Source organism: Rattus norvegicus, chromosome 17 (assembly GCF_021556685.1).
Source record: "Rattus norvegicus strain SHRSP/BbbUtx chromosome 17, alternate assembly SHRSP_T2T, whole genome shotgun sequence".
NCBI classification, from domain to species: Eukaryota; Metazoa; Chordata; class Mammalia; order Rodentia; family Muridae; genus Rattus; species Rattus norvegicus.
In genome coordinates, this window is record NC_141550.1 from 49887606 (window position 1) to 49910168 (window position 22563).

Genomic DNA, 22563 nt, shown 5'->3' on the forward strand with positions numbered 1-22563 from the left:
ACTTAGACCAATGCCTGAAACCCACTGGGGAATGTATCATGTCTACCAGAGTCCTGTGCTTGACAAAGTCTATAAACAGATAGTCAAGTAGCTAACATGGCCTCTATAAAGCATTGTTAACAAATGCCCTGATGGGTCACAAAGCAAGTATATGCTTTGCAGAGGAGACATCTGCATGGCATGTCACAAGGAAAGAAGAGGCCAAGGAGATAAATGTGTGCTAGAAACCCACAAGGAATAAGCATCAGGGAAATATGGGGTACAAGAGCCTTTTTTCCCCACTTAGATGCTCGCTAAGAATCAGGCCTGGAGGAGCTACCAAACTCTGCTCATATGAACAGACTCTGTACACACCTTACTGAGGTGTAAAGTTTGCTGAGGAAGCAACAATTACTCTTTATCACAAGAATCCTGACTCTTGGCCACAGCTCTTTGTACCCAGATCCCACTGGGAGAGAGCTGGTCTCCCAGGAGTGCTGATACACCAGAGAACACAGGTGAGACTACCATTCCTGCACACATTTCTGGCCCAAGAGGAACACTCACAGAGCACTCTGGACACAGGAACTAAGAAGCACTCTGGCAAAGGATCTTTCCAGTTTCTGCCTATGCTGAGCTGACCCTGTGCCACAGCTCTCTGTACCCAGATCCCACTAGGAGAAAGCTGGTCTCCTACTAGTGCTGACACACAGGCTTACAGGAGGGTCAAACCATTGTCAGAAACAGCAAGACAAGCTAACACCAGAAATAAGCACATAGTGAGAGGCAAAGGCAAGAATCTAAGCAATAGAAACCAAGGTTCATCAGAACCAAGTTCCCACACCACAGCAAGCCCTGGATACCCTCAACACACAGGAAAAGCAAGATTTTGATTTTAAACCACAACTCATGATGATGATAGAGGACTTTAAAAAAGACATAAATAATTCCATTAAAGAAATACAGAATAACACAAGTAAACAGGTAGAAGCCCTTAAAGAGAAAACGCAAAAATCTACCAAGTAGGCAAAAGAACTAAACAAAACTATCCAGTATCTAAAAATGGAAATAAAAACAATAAAAAATCACAAAGGGAGACAACCCTAGAGATAGAAAACCTAGGAAAGAGATCAAGAGTAATAGACTCAAGCATTACTAACAGAATACAAGAGATAGAAGAACAAATCTCAGGGGCAGAAGATACCATGGAAAACATTGACACAACCGTCAATGAAAATGCAAAAAGTAAAAAGCTCCTAACCCAAAACATCCAGGAAATTCAGGACACAATGAAAAAAGCAAACAAAAGGAGAATAGGTATAGAAAGAAGAGAGTGAAGACTCCCAACTTAAAGGGCCAGTAGATATCTTCAACAAAATTATAAAAGAAATCTTCCCTAACCTAAAGAAAGAGATGCTCATAAACATGCAAGAAGTCTACAAAACTCTAAATAGATTGGGCCAAAAAAGAAATTCCTGCAATCACATAATAGTCAAAATGCCAAATATACGAAACAGACTGAAAGAAATTAGGGAAATGACACCCTTCACAATAGTCACAAATAATATAAAATGCCTTCCTGTGACTTTAACCAAGCAAGTGAAAGATCTGTATGACAAGAACTTCAAGTTTTTGATGAAAGAAATTGAAGAAAATCTCAGAAGATGGAAAGATCTCCCATGCTCATGGATTGGCGGGATAAATATAGTAAAAATGGTCATCTTGCTGAAAGTAATCTATACATTCAATGCAATTTGCATCAAAACTCCAGCTGAATTCTTCATAGAGTTAGAAAGAACAATTTGCAAATTCATTCGGAATAACAAAAAACAAACAAAAAAAAACAAAAACAGGATAGCGAGACTATATTCAACAATAAAAGAACATCTGGGGGAATAACCATCCTTGACCTCAAGCTGTATTACAGAGCAATAGTGATAAAAACTGCATGCTATTGGCACAGAGACAGGCAGGTAGATCAATAGAATAGAATTGAAAACCCAGAAATGAACACGCACACCTATGTTTACTTGATCTTTGACAAAGAAGTTAAAACCATCCAGTGGGAAAAAGATAGCATTTTCAAAAAATGGTGCTGGTTCAACTGGCACTCAGCATGTAGAAGAATGCACATTGATCCATTCTTATCTCCCTATACAAAGCTCAAGTCCAAGTGCATCAAAGACCTCCATATAAAACCAGGTACACTCAAACTTATAGAGGAAAATGTGGGGAAGAGCCTTGAACACATGAGCACTGGACAAAATTTCCTGAACAGAACACCAATGCTTTATGCTCTAAGATCAAGAATCACTAAGGGGACTTCATAAAAGTACGAAGCTTCTGTAAGGTGAAGGACACTGTCATTAGGTCAAAATAGTGACAAACAGATTGGGAAAAGATCTTTATCAATCCTACATCTGATAGAGGGCTAATATCCAATATATACAAAGAACTCAAGAAGTTAGACTCCAGAAAATCAAATAACCCTATTAAAAATTGGATACAGAGCTAAAATACAAATTCTCAACTGAGGAATATCAAATGGCTGAGAAGTACCTAAAGAAATGTTCAACATCCTTAGTCATCAGGAAAATGTAAATCAAAACAACCCTGGGATTCCACCTCACATGAGTGAGAATGACTAAGATCAAAAATTCAGATGACAACAGATGATGGCAAGGATGTGGAGAAAGTGGAACACTCCTCCATTGTTGGTGGGATTGAGAGCTGGTATAAGCACTCTAGAAATCAGTCCTTGAAAATTGGATATAGTACTACTTCAGGAACCAGCTATACCACTCGTGGGTATCTACAGAGAAGATGCTCCAACATATAACAAGGACCTATGCTCCACTATGTTCATAGCAGCCTTATTTATAATAGCCAGAAGCTGGAAAGAAGCCAGATGTCCTTCAAGAGAGGAATGGATACAGAAAATGTGGTACATTTACACAATGGAATACTACTCAGCTATTAAAAACAATGATTTCATGAAATTGATAGCCAATTGAATGGAATTAGAAAATATCTTACACACACACACACACACACACACACACACACACACACACACACACACGGTATGCACTCACTGATAAGTTGATATTAGCCCAGCTCAGATTACCCAAGATACCATCCATAGACCACATGAAACTCATGAAGAAGTACAACCAAAGTGTGAATCGTTCAGTCCTTAGAAGGGGGAACAAAAATATTCATAGTAGGATATACGGAGACAATGTTTGGAGTAGAGACTGAAGGAAAGGCCATCCAGACCTTATCCCACCTGGGGATCCAGCCTATATACATACAGCCACCAAACCCAGACAATATTGTGGCCGTCAAGAAGTGCATGCTGACAGGAACCTGATATAGCTATCTCCTGAGAGTCTCTGCCAGAGCATGACAAATACAGAGGCAGATGCGCATAACCAACCATTGAACTGAGAACGGGGTACCCGATGGAGGAATTAGAGAAAGGATTGAAGGAGCTGAAGGGGTTTGCAACCCCATAAGAACAACAATACCAACCAACCAGAGCTCCGAGGGATTAAACCACCATTCAAAGAGTACACATGGACAGACCCATGGCTCCAGCTACATATGTAGAAAAGGATGACCTTGTTGGGCACCAATGGGAAGAGAAGACTTTGGTCCTGATAAGGCTGATGCCCCAGTGTAGAGGAATGTCAGGGTGGGGAGGCAGGAAGGGGTAGGTGTATGGGTGTATGTTCTATGAACACCCTCATAGAAGTAGGGGTAGGAGGGATGGGAAAGGGGAATAATATTTCAAATATAAAGTTAAAAAATATCCAATTAAAAAAAAGAACCCTGATTCTTATAGAAAAACCTCACAATGCCAGACATTTTATACCCCCCACCCCCCACCCCCCACCCCCGTGCTCGGGTTTGCTGAAGTTCAAATCTATGTCTTTGAGAAAGTTGTTGACCTATCGTCACTAAGTTGGTTTCAGTCAGGGCGTGGGGCTGACTGGCCTCGGACAAGAGTGAAACACAGGAAAAAGAAACCTTAGATGGAAATGAGGACCGGAAGCTTTGCTCCTCTCTGCTTATCACAGAGTGTTGGCATTTGCTGGACACTGGTTTTATTCTGATGACTTATGACTGACTCGTGACAATGGAATCTGCACAATAATCTCCCAGGACAGGAGGCCCTGTCCCAGAGGCCACCAAGAGCTGCCAGGAACCTGGACCACACATAGAGAAACCAGAGCACTTAGAGGAATGGGGATAGGAGAACACAGGTATTCCTCAAATAGCCCCACTTCCTCCCAGAGGCTCCAGGGGCAGCTTTGCAGACAGTGCCTGCATGAAGCTCATCACATCTGTGATTACAAGATAATTTACTGAATTTATGTGGATAGATTTCTCTACTTCATATGTACTTGAGTTAGTTTTAGCAGAGGGGAGCCAAATACCATTCTGGAAATACGGCACAGCCTCAGTTAATCAAAAGGATATCACTCGTAATGCTTCCTCCCGTGTCTATAGTTTGGAGAGGCCCACCCCTTTCTGCATACTTATGAAAAAGAGCAAGGGACTTTTCTCATTTCCCTTAAAAAGAAAAAAATGCCAATAGTACAATCACAGTACTTATCCCAGATGGTTAGATAATCTATAGCAAAGACAGGGGGAAAAGTTTGTATCTCTCTATTGAGTTACTGGAGGTTACACCTGATATAAGTTACAAGTACAAGTACAAGAAAGTCACATACTGACACTGCTAACAATGATACTGTTGTCCTGTGACTCCTGAGGCAATCAGAATCAGGATCACCATGCCAGCAAAGACAGGGTATTACCAACACTCAGGAGCCCAGACAACAGAACAGAGACAGCTCTGGAAGCAGACATACCAAGGCCAGGCTAGGCTTGATCACTTCTAGTGTATCAGGTTACCCAAATTGTTTCATAACTTCCTTGACTTCACTTTCCCCATGAAAATGAAGGTGCTCATTTCCTCATTATATTACAATGATGATAATCAGTGATCACTAAAACCAGAAGCACTCCCTCACTACCATTCCTCCTCAAAAGAGAAATTTCACAGCAACAGTGAGAAGTGTATACACACACACACACACACACACACACACACACACACACACACACACCACTCATCTATCCTGAAATTTATGTTTCTGAGCCAGAATTTGAACTTGCAAATAAATACATCTTACTAGTCCCCTACAACTTTTCATACCATACTTCAAAATGTTCCTTAACATCGTACCCACTACACTAAAACCCATGTTAATGGCTCAATAAGCAAATGAGAACTCTTTTAGAAAATAGGTTCAGATAACATGAGAAAAGTAGACAGAGGAGGGCTTCCTTCCTGAAGATCTTTGGGAGAAAACTCAAGCATCCCTCAGTGGTTTCATGTGTTCTCATGTTGGATCAGGGCTGTGCAATATTTACCTTTTCAATTACAGGTGATTTTTGTAAAGGAGAGGAAAACCATCCCATAGTAAAAGTCTGGAACTAATGACATGTACAAGCTTCAAAAATTAGTCACTTGTTACCATGGTGATGCAGATATTACATAACAATTCACTAGGTTGTATCAGGAGAATGCTATGTTATTTTAAGAACAGAAAGGGGTCTCTATTTTTGGAGGGAACTAATTTACAAGAACTTAGATGCAAACCAAGGATAGCCCAGTTTGACCCCAAAAGGGTCAAGATACATTGTGGTCTCCTTTACTGCATGTCTAGCTCTGTGCCTTACATAGGCACACACAGTTGGAGGAGAAGAGCTGTGACACATTATTTACAAACACAGGACTATGACTGGAAGGAGCATTCTTACTCTCTAAATGCTTAGGATAAAACTAATCTTTGTGACTATGCACTGAAGGATTGATGGCAGATGTACAAGGACAGTCCCTTAGAAACCCAACAGAAAGAATGTCTTAGGCAAAGAAGATTCCCTCCAAAAATGATTACAGTGCCTCAAAAAATAATGAAAGTCCCCCTATGTGGGATGATGTCACCACGCAGGTGTAAGCAGGTACAAAGAACAAAGCCTGTCATTGGATGAAAAGGAAGGATGAGCAGGAGAAAAGTTTGAGGGAAGAGGAGGAGACTGGAATTGAAAGGAGAGGAGACTGAAAGAGACTGCAGAAGAAGCTGCAGAGAGAACATGGAGGCTGACTTAAAGATTCCACTCTGTATATTTACAGGTTGCTATGATTATTCTTAAGGGATGGATGTGTATAGGGCTTGGTATGTTTAGGTGGGCAATTATATCTTATCAATTGGATCAGAGGTTATTGTGTTGTGTGTTCTTTCTTGTGGCAATTTGACTTTGGGAGAGTGTGTGGTGGCAGAGACACTGGGCCACCATGGAGTTGGGATGTGTGTTTCTGGCAAGATATCTAGCAGATATCTTGGGGCACTGTGGTGCTGATTCTAGTGGGGGTAAAAGACAGCCCATTTTATAATTTTACAACAACGCCCCTACTCTTAGCAGTTTCAATTTTCTAGATGTATATGACTTTTAACTTAAAAAATGCTATTAAATCTCTTCTGATGCTATAAAAATCATTCTAAGAAATGAAAGTACATATATTCCTCAACCAACCTTGTAACTACTTTGGGTAAGAGTGCACCATGCCTCGTGGATATAGGTCTGGCTCTTTAGAAAGGAGATCTGTCTGTCTCTGAAGCACCAGGGCTCTTTCTTCCTTAAGAAATACCTGGCTACACTATATCAGCATTCCCAGGACAGTTCCTTAAATGGAAACTTCCAGATGTAAAACTCACCTGGTTAGTATCTGAGACTAAGATTTGAAAACCTGCCCTGTGAAAGCTTCTCTCTCTCTCTCTCTCTCTCTCTCTCTCTCTCTCTCTCTCTCTCTCTCTCTCTCTCTCTCTGTGTGTGTGTGTGTGTGTCTCCCATCTCCCTCTCCACCCCACCCCCACCCCATTTCCCTGAGATAATTCCGCTCTGGGTCTTAGCTGCCAATGAACAATGAACTAAGGCCTTAGATGACAAGGAATATGACAGCCACTGGGGGATACAAGTCAGCATACATTAGTCAAAGGCAGGGCCTCAGTGACCGCAGTGGCTTATATTCATCACAGGTTGCAGAATCAGTTCAATCTACATGTTTGATATGTGGGTATACGAGAAAAATATTTCACAAAACCCACAGGAGATACAAGTTCTGTTGTATCCTTCTATTAAAGGCTTTGCAACCATCTGAATCAATTTCACTGCCCATGGCTGATGACTGAAACCACAGGGCTAAAATGTAACTGCCAACATTCAACTTTTATTTATTTATACTCCCCTTATCTCAGAAAGACTAGCATGCAAATTATATAGGTGCCACTAAAAATATTAAGAAAATAATCAAATGGAACATAATTAAGTATTTATAGACTAAGTTAAAGGAACCAAGGGTAAACTAAAAGTATGTACTATACAATCAGCACCTGCCAGAAAATCTAGTCCATGCTACCTCACCATCTGCAGCCAGGAATATGAAGGGAAAACTTGCTCACTCTTGAAAGTCCCAGTGTCCATTCTGGGAAGAAAAGGGCAGTTTCTGAAGGCAGTTCCAGGCATCTAACTACAGGGTTCCTACCTATGTAGGGCCTGTAGGGACAGTAACTGAGACACAAGCAGGACACATCACCATCTCCACCTCCAATCACCACATAACTCATGATGACTTTACTAAGGTCATCCCTGAAACTGTTGATTGGAGCAAATGAAGTCTACCATATTTCAGAGCCTGAGATCATCTACTTCTCCATTTCAAGAGCATCATGCATTCACTGGTTCCAGCATCAGCCAGGGAACCACTGGTGGACAGGCCTTACCTATTTCTTCCCTCCTCCCCCAACAGCCCCACATCATGAGGATGCATGGCTCCTTTACAGTGCATCAAGTTCTCTCAAGAGTTCAGTGGGACACTATAGTACTTCAGAAACTTTCAAAGATGAAATCCTAGAAGCACAAGATCTAAAGCTCCTTCTTAACTCTAGAGTCAAGATGGTGGTCTAACAACGTGACGTCAGTGACTCAGTTTTCACCTGTTAATCAAAGTCGATATTATCATATTGGAGTTTAGTCTTGAAACAAATGAGCAAACACAGGCAATTTCCTTGACCCAGTTTCTGGCACACATTAGGAGGTCAGTAAATGCTAAGTTTTCCTTTTCCTATCACAGGCCTTACACATCTTTTTTTCTTTCTTTTAGAGTCTTGCAAAGTCTTCACATATTGCTACATCTCTCCCAAACTTTAATTAAACAGTGTTAAAATGACCCAGGAAGAAAGCAGGTTCCTGAGAGCCAGGGAAGAGTCACTGTCCAGATGATGTCGCATCTCACAATAATTTTTGTCATTGTGGTAAGTACATTTAATAAAAAAAAAAGATGCAGAGAGAAAAAATAAAAATCTGACAAAGGAGAAGTAAAAGATAAAATATTTGCTAGAGAGACAAGATGCCTCATCAGGTAAAGACACTTGTCACCAAGCCTGACAACTTGAGTTTGGTTCCTACGACCCATATGGCAGAAAGACAGAACCAGTTCCTGAAAGTTGTCCTCTGATCTCCATACCCTCACACACAAATAAACTGTGTTTGTTTGTTTGTTTGTTTGTTTGTTTGTTTAAAATGTAAAGAAAGCAAATGTGATTGGTTAAATAGACTCAGAAACCTACTTGGACTTTACTCTTTTTTTCCCTTAAGATAGGATCTCTCTAAGTAATCCTGCCTATCCTGGAACATTATGTGGACCAGGCTGGCCTAACACTCAGAGATCCACCTCCCTTTGCTCCCCAAGTGCTGGGATTAATAAACTTCAGTCTTGAATGTGCTAAACAGTATTTTTTTGATGCTGAAGTAGCAGGTTTTGCTGTATAGACCTCATTATCACGGAGAGTAAGGACACAAAACTTTGGCCCTAAACAGAAGAAGGCGCCATGATTGCTTCCCTTCAGTTTAAGTGCCCGGATTATGACCTACCTTTTCTGTGATGTAGAAGTTTGAACTATCAGCATGCTGCAGAGCAAAATATTCATGGTTGGCAAGAGACCACCTTTAAAACATAAGAATAAATAATCACAAACATGAACGTGGTCATTTCTGTTTTAGTAGTTCTATAGGATTAAGACAAATTAAATCTAGGGTTAGATTTGGCCCAGAACAGCACTTGTTACAAGGCAGTTTCCAGGACAACAAGGCATTTGCTCAGTCTCTTTACCCAGATAAAACCTGCCATCTCACAGGTCGACCGGCTAAGCCGGGTCCCTCTTTTAACATTTCATCTTTAACATCAGAGGTGAGGTGGGTGTAACATTAAAAACAACCTTCTTTCTCCTTTTGAAAGACTGAAACAAAGAGAGTAAAAACAAAGGACATGAACACAATTTACATTCTGCATTTAACGTTCTTCAATTGTCTCTGAATTCTAAACTCTCATTTGGTATACCTAGCATGGACTGGAATACTCCATTTTGGTAGGGTATCTCTACGTAATCCTGCCTATCCAAGTTTTATGCAATTTATCAGGAATATAACAGAGGCCCAGTTCCGCTGCGCTGGTCAACCATCTGAGGTAACTTTCAAGTGGGTTCCCCCTTGCATTGTCAGCTCAGGCAGAGAGGCAGGCAAGCCTCCAGGCATGTGAGGTTCCACATTGTCTCTGGCCTAGAAATCCTTTCAGTTTCTATGGGTGGAGTATGTGCTTAACCCCAGGAACCTGGGGATTGCCCCTGCTGGTAAGGCCAAAAAAGGAGCACAGCTTCCTAAATGAAGGAAAGCTAGTCTACAGTGAGGGATCCCCAGCTCCTCCACTATCTGCTCTTGGAGGAAGAACGGCCAAGACCAGCAGAACGGGGTGCCACTCACACACAGGAACTGTGAGTGACTCTGGGCAGATTGAGCAGTGTTTTGGGAACATATGTATGGTTAGAATTATTTATAGTACTATGAATAATGTTCACCACTCTACTGCAAATATTTTATTTGCCTTTTATGTACAGACTAGAGAGCCTCGACCAAGCTCCAAGTTACACTTACCCATCGCAGACTTCCTTTATTATGGCAGACAGTGGTTTTTTCTACAAAGGAAAAAAAAAAGAAAAAGGAAATACAGTTAGTTTCGTTTCATTATTTTAAACAAAAAAAGAAACTACTAATAAACAAGTTTAGCTAAGGAGTTTACATTTGTGACTTGTAGCTGCCAGTGAGTCTCTTACTTTTCTCAAGGTAACAAATTACTAAGTATCACCCTCAAGTTTATTAATTATTCATTATGCTCCTTGTTTCTATACTGAACATTGCCATCATATTTAAGTCTGTCTTATTAAAATCAAACAGGAGCCTGCAACGTCAAGGTGGACCCAGGGCTCCTCAAGCTCTTCAGGAGTCAGGCAAGGTTCCCATCGGTTTTATGCAGACAAGCATCATCGTGATCTTCATGCTCTTTTTTAAGACTTATTTTTAATTATATGTCTATGTGAGTGTGTGTGTGTGTGTGTGTGTGTGTGTGTGTGTGTGTGTGTGTGTGCGCACAGAGGTGACTATAGCCCCTTTGAACTGGAGTTCCAAGAGATTAAGAGCTATCCAATGTGAGTGCTGGAAATGAACTCAAGCCATCTTGAAGAGCAGTTAGGAGATTTAACTTCTGAGCTACCTCCCCAACCCATGATCCATATTTTTATGAGAACATGTAGCAGATGGGATTTGGAGAGATGAACAATTGTTCTCACAGGTATGAAGAGTTTTCATCCAACTGTGGTCCTAGTAAATGCCACTTATTCTGCAGCTTGAGCCACCAGAGAAAAGCAATCAACAGGTGGCTGGCCACAGCTGTGCTCTTGCTCTCACTGGCACAGCTGTGCTCCCCCCACCCCACCCCCAAACAGAAGGAAGGCAGTGATGAGACTCTGTGAGCACACACAGTCTGTCAGCAAGAAAAGAGGGCTGAGAGGGATGTGTCAACCAGAACAAATCCCAGACAAGGGACAGACACAGGGAACAGAGGAAGGCAAGTCACAGTGCAGTTAGGGTCTGCCAAAGACAACCACTTAAAAAGCTAGTGCTGCCGCCCTTCTGAAGAGAGATCAGTGTGCTAGAAACTGTGAGTCTGGCTGGCAAGCTCAGACACTGAACTTACTAAATAAACTGTTGTCACCACGATCTTCTGAACCCCACTAGCTGATCTGTAATGAAGGTGGCTGCTACCCACCCTGGTTTTGACATTCTGAGTTGATCGACTTTGAGAGTAAGAAAGGTTGACTGAGATCTTTAGTTAAGTTACATGCTATACAATCCTGGGCCTTTGCCAGGGACTGTACACTGACTCCATCTGTGAACTGGAAAGCAAATGTGTTCTTAAACCAAGTGGCAAGAAGCTTTGAAAATAAAATTTTCATGGATGCAGGCCTGTAATTTGAGGATGCTGGAGGCAGGGGCAAGAGGACTGCAAACTCAATATCAGCTTCGTTTACACAGTAAAACTATCTCACAAATAAAAACAAGACATATCAAACGAGCAATGGCTCTTTCTAATAAGACAACAACTGTGTATTTCTAGTTGGCAGACCCCTTTAAGTAGTTGGGGTGTGGGGATAGGTCTGACCAGGAAGTCCCATACTCCTAAATCTTGTGCCCTCAAAGACAAGTCAGGGGTAAGAAGGGTAAGCTTCAGTCGTTCGTTAATCAAACCAAAAAAGCCTGGGTGCTGCAAGGTTTCCAAAGCCCCTGTTCTGAACCAAGCTGAACCTCTAAATCCAAGACTCAGACAATGACTTGGGTTTTAATTCATATCTGATCCATAGATTCAGAATAGACATCACTGGGATACTATTATATCTAGAACATTCTGAAGTGAGATATATGAAAAGAATAAAGACCATGGGTCCAAAAAAGCTTACAAACTCAATACAGAAAGATTAAACAAAAACTCTCAGTCACAGGTGAGGGGAAGGAACAATGGTGAGCTGAACATTGAATGTGCTTCTCAGCCAATTAAAATAACTGTTATGTAAGGTTGGGGCTAGTGAGCTGAACATGCATCTCAGCCAATTAAAATGACTGTTACATAAGGCTTGGTCTAGTAAGCTGATCATGCATCTCAGCCAATTAAAACGACTGTTACATAAGGCTGGGGCTGGCCCCATGGCTCACTTTCTGATCTTTCTCTTAGCTGCTCTAATCAAACCTTAATCCAGTGATCGAGAACACTTCACACCTTCCTTTTCCTGTCAGTTTCATTTGACATTATATTTGGTCCTTCTTTGGTGACCTCCTTTGCACACATTCCTTTCCACAAAGTCCAAGAAATATCTCCTTCCTCCCTTTACCTCAGGTTTCCCAAGCCCAAAATTCAGTTCTAGTTTCCCTCACTCTAACCAGTCAACCCTTATAGAGCTTACTGACTTCAACAATTCCAAGTGCAGAGCTCTATTGTTAACGTCTCTCTCAAAATTCAGTTGTACAGACCATAAAGGCTCTACTTCGGTGTGATGATGAGTAAGATGGCGTCACTGGGATTCCCTAAGCTAGCTCTGCATCTAGGGGAGTATACCATCCCACTCACATCCTCCCTGTCCTATCCTATCATGACTCTTCACCATTACTGTGGCATACAACCTTCTGTGACCCTTCAATCTCCTTGCAGTGCTTCATCTACTATGACCCTTTACCCTGGCTTTGGCACTGTAACCTTGCACCTTCATTCCTGTGGCACTTCACCAACTATGATCCTCTATTATTCTCACTGTAGCACCTCTCCCTCTGTGACCCTTCGTCCTCACTGTGGTACCCAGGTCACTATGACACTTCCTCACCCTCACCTTAGCACCCTACCTTCTGTGGTCTTTCACCTCATTACGTTACTCAGCTCACAATGGCTCTTCACCTGCACTTTAGCTATCTTAGATGACACTTCACCTTGCTGTGTTACCAGTCTACTATGACCTTTCACCCTCACTGAGGCATCCCACCCACTGTGACCCTTCACCCTCTCAATGGAACTCCACCCCCTATGACTTCTCACTCTCATGGCACAAACCCTCTGTGGCCCTGCCTTTTGACTGTGTGGACTGCCAAGTCAACTCAGACTGTCTCCTTGCTTTTGGCAGGTCTTCCAGGCACATTTCAGAGAATGTGTCCTGCTTCCGCCTTCCTCTGCTCCCTTCCAGGACACAAACACAAAATACCATTTCTCATTTTCTTATTGTATCATCACCACAACCTTTCTCTTTTCAAGTTGTGCCTGTCACTTTGTTCTTGGCTGTCACCCCAAGTCCTCAGCAAGTTAGGTCTCAACATCTCTAGTCTTATTGTCTAACCGTGATTAAACAAAATTCAACTTTTCTCTCAGATTTTACTTCTAAAATATTCCTTGGAGTTTCAGCGATCACTATTACCTATTAGGGAAGTGTATACATCCCTAAGTTTAAGATGTAAGGCCTTCTAGAGTCCGCTGTCAAAAAATTCTACTTTGTACAAATAACCCTTGCTTTTTGAACTTTGTAGATGATTAAAATAAATATGCCAGATCCACATTTTCACTGTCATGTGCTATGTTGAAATGTCCCCGTTCTCTTTGTTCTACATCTAACAACTGAGATCCCACCAATTATTTATCATCCATGTCAAAGCCACCTTCTCCAAGTACAAGTCCCTGATCTTGCCAGAAAGACATAATTATTCTCTCTCTTCACCTGAAACAAAAGATGGCTCACTCCTGAGCACTTTGCATTTGTCATTTCTTCTTGTCCCTTGAAAAAAAGGTATCTTAGTTCATGTGTACCTCCCCAATTCTCCACCCTCAGTGTTAGTATCACAGTATGTAGGCACCAGTAGAATCTCAAAGGAGACTCAGTGTTTCTATCACATGGAAACCCATAAGACTAACAGACTTTAAAAACCAAAACTGGGGCTGAAGAGATGGCTCAGCAGTTAAAAGCACTGGCTACTCTTCCAGAGGTCCTGAGTTCAATTTCTGGCAACCGCATGGTGGCTCACAATCATTTATAATGGGATCTGATGCCCTCTTCCAGTGTGTCTGAAGACAGTGACAGAGTACTCATATACATAAAATAAATAAATAATTCTTTGAAAACCATAACTCTGCTCATAGAACATTTGCCTGCTTAAAGTATACCCTGGGTTCACTTCTAAAATCACTAATCAAGTAATTAAAAAATGACTCAAGGCAAAAGAATGTATAAGTAAGTAAAAAAGCAAACTATTATAAAGGAGAGACTGGAATAATAGACTGTTTTCCCAGTTCTAACAATATATTCCACTGCTAGGTGGCTCTTAGCAGCTGCTGGCCATAAGCCCACAGATACACAAAAGCTGTCATTACTCTTTACAAATTCAATCTCGGTAGAAATGCTATGCATGGCTTGGAGCCAGCCAGTCGATGAGGATAACTCTGCAGATGGTGAAAGAGACACAGACCACAATCCAGCACCTTCAGTAAGCAATACCCAACAGGCAAGCCAAGCTACTCTCAAGTTAACCTAAGATACCAAACTGGAAAGCACAGGGCTGGTATCACAGTTTTCTCATTTCCTGTATAAACCTTGAGTTTGGCATCAGCTGGCTGGCTGACCAGTGAGTTATAAGCCAATCACTATCTTTGCCAATAGTAGGATATGAGTTTCCATTTAATAGAAATATTGAGTCTACTCTTGGACTCTAGCTAGCTAAATAACACTTGTCTAAGATGTTCCTCAAACACATCTCTGTGCTTTCTGTTTATGTCTGGCTCTTCAAGATTGGGAGTACAGTGGCCTGAGCAACACATCCATCCAGGGCTTCCTAAGATTCACTGAATAACTCTCCTTCTGCTCATTTTCCCTGGCTAAGCATGGTACGAACAAGACGTGCACTCCTGTATCAACTAATAGTCAAGACAAGCCACACAGACATGTCCATAGACCATCTGACCCAAGCAGTTCCTCATTTGTGGCTTTCCACTTGGGTGACGATGGGCTATGTTAAATTTACAACTAAAGCTAACTAGAAAATTCATTGCAAGAAAAAGATTAAAAGCAAATAATGTTAGGTCTAACATGTAATTCCAAACCCACCCAAAGAACTCAAAATCAGTTGTAGACTATATTGGAAATCATTAGAATTCACATGTTGAAAGTAAAGTATTCCAATTGCTTATAATGTATAATGTTTTATAATATATATAAAAACCAAATAGAGCTAAATTTCTGAAGATTTTTGCTTTGGAAGTTGAAAGTACCTTCCTGAACTACATAGTGGACCAAGGTCAGAACAGCAGGCCTGCATTTCAGAACAACCAGGACCACCAGACCACGGCCATATTTCTACATGCACAGGAGCCCGAGCTACAACCTTTTCTCCTTTTCTTTTAGCCACTGTGAGTTGAGCTGTTTAATCTTTGCAAGACAAACTCATCTGTTAAATGAGCTATGCATTCCCATATGAAACTGACTGGCAGGACACCATATACTAATACATACAGTTTCATCTTGGGAACTATTTCTGCCTTCTCCCTGTATGTGCTGAGAGTTTTACCTAGGTCTTTTATGCTGGGATTTGAACCTAGAACCTTGCATACGCTAGGCAAGTGTCCTGCCACTGAGTTATATCACCAGCAGAAGGTAACAGCCTTTTAATGGACTTACTCTTCTCATTTTTTTTCTTTTATTCCCCAAAATAATTCTTTAATTTCATCTACTTGATCCGAGTGTGTAAGTGCAGAGAGCAAATTCCTGATAAGAAGATTTCTATCCACTTTTCATAAAATAAGCTAGAATCCTGAAACATCGCCTTTCCTGGCAGTTCATCTCTAGTCTGCATCTCTGGCATAGTGTGTGATACCTGCATGCTGGTTTCCCTCTCCTCACCCTCTCTACCTCTTCCACTTCCTTTAGAAAAATGCAGTATCATAGGTCCTCAGAGTCCTCATCTCCTTCTCTGATGCTTCTTCTAAGGTTTGGTTCTGAAAGTAACCCTTACACAGATCCATGGCTCTACAGAGATCCTTAAAATGGAAAAAACAAAAAACAAACAAACAACAACAACAAAAAACCGACCACTCTGTCAACTCAGGGCAAATGTCCCTTTCCGGCAGGAAAGACCTGTGCAGGGCTATTTATTTAAGAGGAAGCCAAGCCAGTCTGCCAGGAGGCTCTTCCCCAGGAGACCTCTCAGCTGTTATCCCTCATCAGAGATCCTCCCGAGGTCCAGCACAGGATGATCCTGGCTACTCGGCCACCTGTTCCTGACTGCCATCCAACACTCCTGGCTCCGGGACTTTAGGCAGACCCTGTTCACCTTTGAGCATTCCAATCTGCTGCTGTCCACGTTTCTGCCTTGCCACCTGCCTGCTGCAGCTGGCAGTAACCCAGCTGATGTACCCACACACCTGCCAGTGACAGGGCACTATGGGCTGCAGTTCTCTAAATCTGCCAGCCACAGCTTAGGATCAAGAATGCCCTATGTACCACAAGTATCTCTGTAAAACAACACTCAACTCCATCACAAGTATGTTTGTGATGTTTTATGACAGAAAAACATGCTCTGGAGGTAAGATTAAGGGAAAGGACCCCTGAAAATCACTTGGGGTTGTGGTTACCTCTTAGCTCCCCAACCTTTTCCCTGTTAGGACCTTCTGAGCAACTTTTGAAAAATATCCAGGGTCAGCACCCTATCTTCTGCAAGCCCCAGTTTTGTAAAGTTAGGTACATTGCCTCTCGGTGTGTGTTTACTCTTCCAAAAACAATACTAAAAGCTATCCCTTGCACACAGTAGCATCATAAAAATTGAGACCATGAGGCAAGATCCTTGGAAGGGTGTACACATAGTAAGATATAAACGTCACCTACATATAAGTCCATTCAATATAATCCCCCTGTTTAGAAATTCACAGATACTTATTAAAAATAACCCCTAGTTAAATAAATTAAATAAATTCCTATATATTCTACCCTTCCTCCTGCTCTCACATGACTCTAGCCTGTGATGACTCATCTTGGTCTTTATTCCTTTATTTAAAGATTTATTTATTTTATGTATGTAAGTATACTATCACTGTCTTTAGCCATACTAGAAGAGGGCATCAGATCCTATTACAGATGGTTGTGAGCCACCATGTGGTTGCTGGGAATTGAACTCAAGACCTCTAGAAGAGCAGGCAGTGCTCCTAACGGCTGAATCATCTCACCAGCCCCCCAATCTTTATTCTTAAAGTTATTTTTACATATCTGACCAATGAGAGTCTATTTGCTTTGAAGATAGTAGCCTCTGAAACCCTCTGGCAGTTCCCAGGTGTACAGGCCATCACACAGTATGCAATTTATGAATCCTGAAGAGTATAACTTCTCTGTCTGTGGTCTCTGACTATTCCTGAAGTACAGACACATAGCTGAGGAGGGATACAGCAAGACAGCCAAGCAACATCTAGTCCCCGTAAATCACTAGCCTTACCATATATCCATTAACTCACAGCCCCTTAATTGGAAAACTATTTCCATAGAGATCTCACACTTTTGGTCCTAGAATCTTAATCCTTTCTGCAGTGCTTTAAAAGAATCTGGCAGCCACTTTATTCTGACACTTTGAAGCAGTACTGCACAGCGCTGGGGATTTTCCTGTGCTTTATAGATGGAAACTCGTTGAACAGATTCTGCACAGCAGTCATGCATAATGTTGGCCCAGAAAGAAAAGAGACCCAGCTTCCAAATGTCAGGGTACCACAGAGAAAGCATTCGAATGTTGACTGTAACTTGCACAATATGACTTGGGGAAACTTCTGTACAATGGCCCATCTAGTTCCCAGGGTGCCCTGACACTGGGTCAATGACACCAATTACTCTGTTAGCTTTATTGTCCTCCAAAGATCTTCTGACTGCGCCACGCTGAACTACAGGATCAGTAAGGAGGTATGCGGTGTGTTCTGAGAGTGGTGTGTGTATACATTGCCTGTTCTTGTAACAAAAACTGAACTGATCTGAAAGATAACAAGCATCACACTTCCGGGGGCAAATACAGATAATTCTTGCAAAATAAGTATTTTGACAACAGTTGCAATGTGAGTCACCAAAACAAGATTCCAGAGCAGGAAAGTGTAAGATGACAAATCCTGCTATTTTTTGACAAATGATGATTAACTTGAAAATTGGTTTATTAAATGGTACTTGTTTCAAGATTCATAAACTAACAAAATATTTTTACCAACATAAAATGTAATTTTTTTTCAAAAAAAACTGGGATATGAAGATAAGCAAAGACATAAATAATTATTACCCCAACACATTAGTGGGTTAATGAAGAGTTGTCTCTTTTAGAGGCTCTAATACATTCTGTAGAAGCTCAGATTAAAGAGAAATTCCAACTTTTGAAGAAAACTAAATCACAACACAGAAGCTCCTGTGTCATATATGATCTCCTGAGCCTTCTTCTAGCTGCTTACTATTTTATTTTGCTCATACCAATATTTGCTACATTTCATTGTCTCTGACAAAATGAACCAATTTCTTACTTCTTATCTCATTCTCCACTTTCCTCAATATCAAACTTTCTAAGAACTGTTTCATGATGACTCTGCCCCAATAGCAGCCTGCTGCACTCTGCCCCACCCTTACCATCCAGTGCTGTTTCCACATTGTAAACTGATTCAGGTCTTGTGGTCTGCTTACCTGCCTCCTTGTCAAATAATCTACTTATGTGTGTCAAGATCATATTCTGAAGCTTAACATATTTATGAGCACAGTTTGAACAGAAGAAGCCAGAATGACAAAATACGACTGTCTACCCTGGTAAATGGAAAGTGACTGGACTAAGAGACTTAGATGTGAATAAGCCAGGTAAGTGTTCATGGCAAAGTAGGATCCAGGTATAAACACGGGATTGAGAAAGTCTTGTTAGGGGCTGGAGAGATAGCTCAGAGGTTAAGCAACCACAAGGTGGCTCATAACTACCTATAATGAGATCTGGTGCCTCTTCTGGCCTACAGACTCACATGTATCCAGAACACTATACATTTAAATAAACCATTTTTAAAAATCCAAGAAAGATTGTCAACTGCAAAGAAGGCGGAAGTGAGAGATGACACTTGTCTTAAGTCAGGGTTTCCACTGCTGTGGTGAAACATCATGACCAAAGCAACTTGGGGAAGAAAAGGTTTTGTTGGCTTGACAGAAGTCAAGACAGGAACTCAAGCAGGACAGGGACCTGGAGGCAGGAGTTGAAGCAGAAGCCATGGGGGTGCTACTTATTGGATTGCTCCTCCAGCTTGCTCAGCCTACTTTCTTACAGAACCCAAGATCCCCAGCCCGAGGGTGGCGCAACCCATGATGAGCAGGCCCTCCCCATCCCATGGAAGCACTTTCTTATTTTTCCTAATCTCCTCTCAGATAATGGTAACTTGTATCAAGATGACATAAACCTACTTGGCACATGGCAGTCCAAAGAATACGGGAATGAACTGATGGTGGCGGCAATTTTAAGAACAAGTTCCCACCCTCTGCCTGGTCTCTCATACACTACATAAATAGTCCATTTTTGTAAGTGGACGCACTATGCAGATTTATCCTCTCTTAATTGCAATGGGTTTGCTGAGACATCTGCCAGCAGGCGCTGGAGAAATGTTGGGCTTCTTAATCTGAGACAAATGTTCCATTAATGTGAGGGCGACAACCTGAGGCAGAACTGCAGGCTTGAAGAATATTACAACAGGCTTTGCAAAGAAAATCTTACATATGCAAACAATGGGCACGAAGTCTCCATATTACTTTGCTTTCAACAAAGCATTAATAAGACTTTTACTGCATGTCCTTATGTGACCAGTACTGTAATACTTAGCAACAATGGCTGCTATCTTATCCCATACTCATATCAGAGGATATTACTAAGCCTATTACACTGCTGAGAAAACTGTAGGACTCTGTGTAAGGAAGGTGCTAAAAGCCATGTCACACAGGTGACACCATCAGAATGGAAAGACACTGTGACTCTAGGTAACTTGGTACTTAATATTGGTGATAAATATTATTTATAATTTTTAGCGGATTCAGGAAACTATTGGATAATCCTTCCACACACATTCTCCATAGGAATCATGATTGAAAACAATTATTAACTCCAAAACTTTTTTTAATCTTAAGATTTATTTATTTTATTTATATGTACACTGTAGCTGTCTTCAGACACACTAGAAGAAGGCATCAGATCCCATTACAGATAGTTGTGAGCCACCATGTGATTACTGGGAATTGAACTCAGGACCTCTGGAAGAGAGGTCAGTGCTCTTAACCCCTGAGCCATCTATCTCTCCAGCCCAACTCTAGAACTCTTTACACCAGCTTCTCCATTCCAGCTCCCTTTTTGCTTTTAATATTTAAATCACCACCTCCGAGGCAGCTGCACCTAGGTCCTTCTGTCTCAGGCTGCTTCGAATGTGTGTGTATTCACCCACAAGCTCAAACTCAACTATTACCTCCACACTCTCAATTTTCAATTTGCATTTGTCTCCCAGCTTGCCAAAATACAGACCTGCAATGAATATTCCATCTTCCCTGACCTTCGCATTGTAATGTTGGGTCCCAATTCTGTCAATTCACTTTGAGGAAAAACCTCAAACTTTTCTCTTTATTCTGCCTCTAGAGAGAGAGGAGCAACAACAGGTAGCCTGTGAAGATCCTCAGGCATTTCTAGCTGACAGCACAATAAAAAGGAATGGCTAAATGGACTTCTATGATGAATATGGAAGAGTTGCCACCATCACAAGAATACAAGACTTTAAAAGGGTAAGCTAGAAGCAGAACCACCTAGGTCATATATAGAAACCCTTGAAAACTTGGTGCATCCCAGGTTTTTAAATGGAAAAAGTAGCATAATTAGGTTGTATTCTCAAACAGTAGCAGATTTAGATAGAAGCGGAGAGGCCAGTGAAAACCCCAGGGAAAGTTGCAAGAGACAGCCATTTGAACTAGGCTAGGCTGAGGCACAATTAGTGAGGGAGGGACATTTCTAAGGGGCCACAGCAATGGTATTGCCATCACTGAAGGAAAGAGATTTCTTGATTATTTTTGCCTCCCTGTGAGAGGCTGGGCTGTGGTGGTGGCATTGGGACCATCTGAAAGTGCAAAGCATCACCTCAACCCCTGCTTATGCCTTTTGATTTTCCATTTCTTGGACAAAGAACTATGCCCCTGAGGTTCCTGATGAGAAAGCATTGACGCGTCCAGTCACCAAAATCCTGTTCTTTCTCATGGTCAAATTTTCTTCAACACCAAAGGGATAAAATATTAGGTAGAATTTCTTTAAACATTGCTTTTGTTCCATTCATTCTCTTATGGTTAGAATTAAGTAAAGCCTGACATTCATAATTCCCATTCCTTTTTATTTTTTAAGATTTATTTATTTATTTAGTATGAGTACACTGTAGCTGTCTTCAGAAACAGCAGAAGAGGGCATCGGATCCCATTACAAATGGTTGTGAGTCACCCTGTGGTTGCTAGGAATTGAACTCAGGACCTCTGGAAAAGCAGTCAGTGCTCTTAACCACTGAGCATCTCTCCAGTCTGCCATTCCTTTTTAAAGGCTATGTTTTGGATGAATCCTACTTTTATCTTTTTTAATCGAGTCTGTCTTTAGTTAAATCACTTTGTGTGCTTTATTCATTTAAATATTTAGTATATTATACATTACATTTTATTAGCTATATCAATGTTTCATTTCTAGGGTTTCCAGTTGGTTTTTTCTCATGCTTATTGTTCTTGGTTTACAATCATCTATGTTCAGTCTTTGTTTTTGTAGTTACTATTGCCTCTCTTTTAAAGTTATTCCTTTGACAAGACTTGACGTTGTACAATGTTTCGGTTTTCCTGGGCTGTTTTCCTCATCACTGAAAGAAAGGCCTCAGTAGCAGGTGTAAAAACAAAAGATCACAGTGGAGAGAAAGTTGTCTACAATGGCTGAGTGGGCAAAATGCTGAGGAAGAGGGGAATCTAAGAAGGCACACAGTTTTGCTTAAGCAGAGGGGATAAGATGATGCATGCCTTCCTTACCCAGGAGGGAGGAAAAGAACTACCTAGCAGCAGAAGAAACCTTGGAGTGGAGACTCTTTAAAGCTGAATAACCAGAGATTCCTAGAAGGGCAAACAGGCAGATGTATAGTCATCTACATGAATTAGGAAGTCAGGGGTGTCAGTTAGAACTTAGAATCACTGATAAAAACCATATTAAGCCCTACCATGTTACCACAAACTTGTCCCACAGTCATTATGTGGGTCCTCATGAGGCTCTTATAAATATATTTAGAATCCTTAGTGAGGGTAAGGAAAGAGGTACCCTGTCAAAAGCCATCCCTTTTCACAATTGTACCACACTGTATTTACCAATAAACATAGAGAATGATGACGCCATCTTTCTCCTTTACTCAGCTAACAGAGCATACAGCTGTGACTTCGCCATATAGCAGACACTACAAGCACAAGGCACACTCTGGAACAATGCAGACTATTGCACAAGGGCTTCAAGGTCGGCAAGGGGTGTCCTTCCTGGTGCTGCAGGTGCACACAAGGGCCCTCATTTATCTAG

At 41.4% G+C, this 22563-nt stretch overlaps 1 protein-coding gene across 8 annotated transcripts in view; it reads right to left on the reverse strand.

The window, feature by feature from the left end:
- The window catches only part of Elmo1 (engulfment and cell motility 1), a 523734-nt gene that overhangs the window by 396092 nt on the left and 105079 nt on the right, over nt 1-22563 (reverse strand). For all 8 annotated transcript variants that reach the window (NM_001395578.1, XM_087591062.1, XM_087591058.1 and 5 more), the window contains 2 exon segments: nt 8986-9058; nt 10042-10082. In NM_001395578.1, the coding sequence (NP_001382507.1) occupies nt 8986-9058; nt 10042-10082 (114 nt within the window).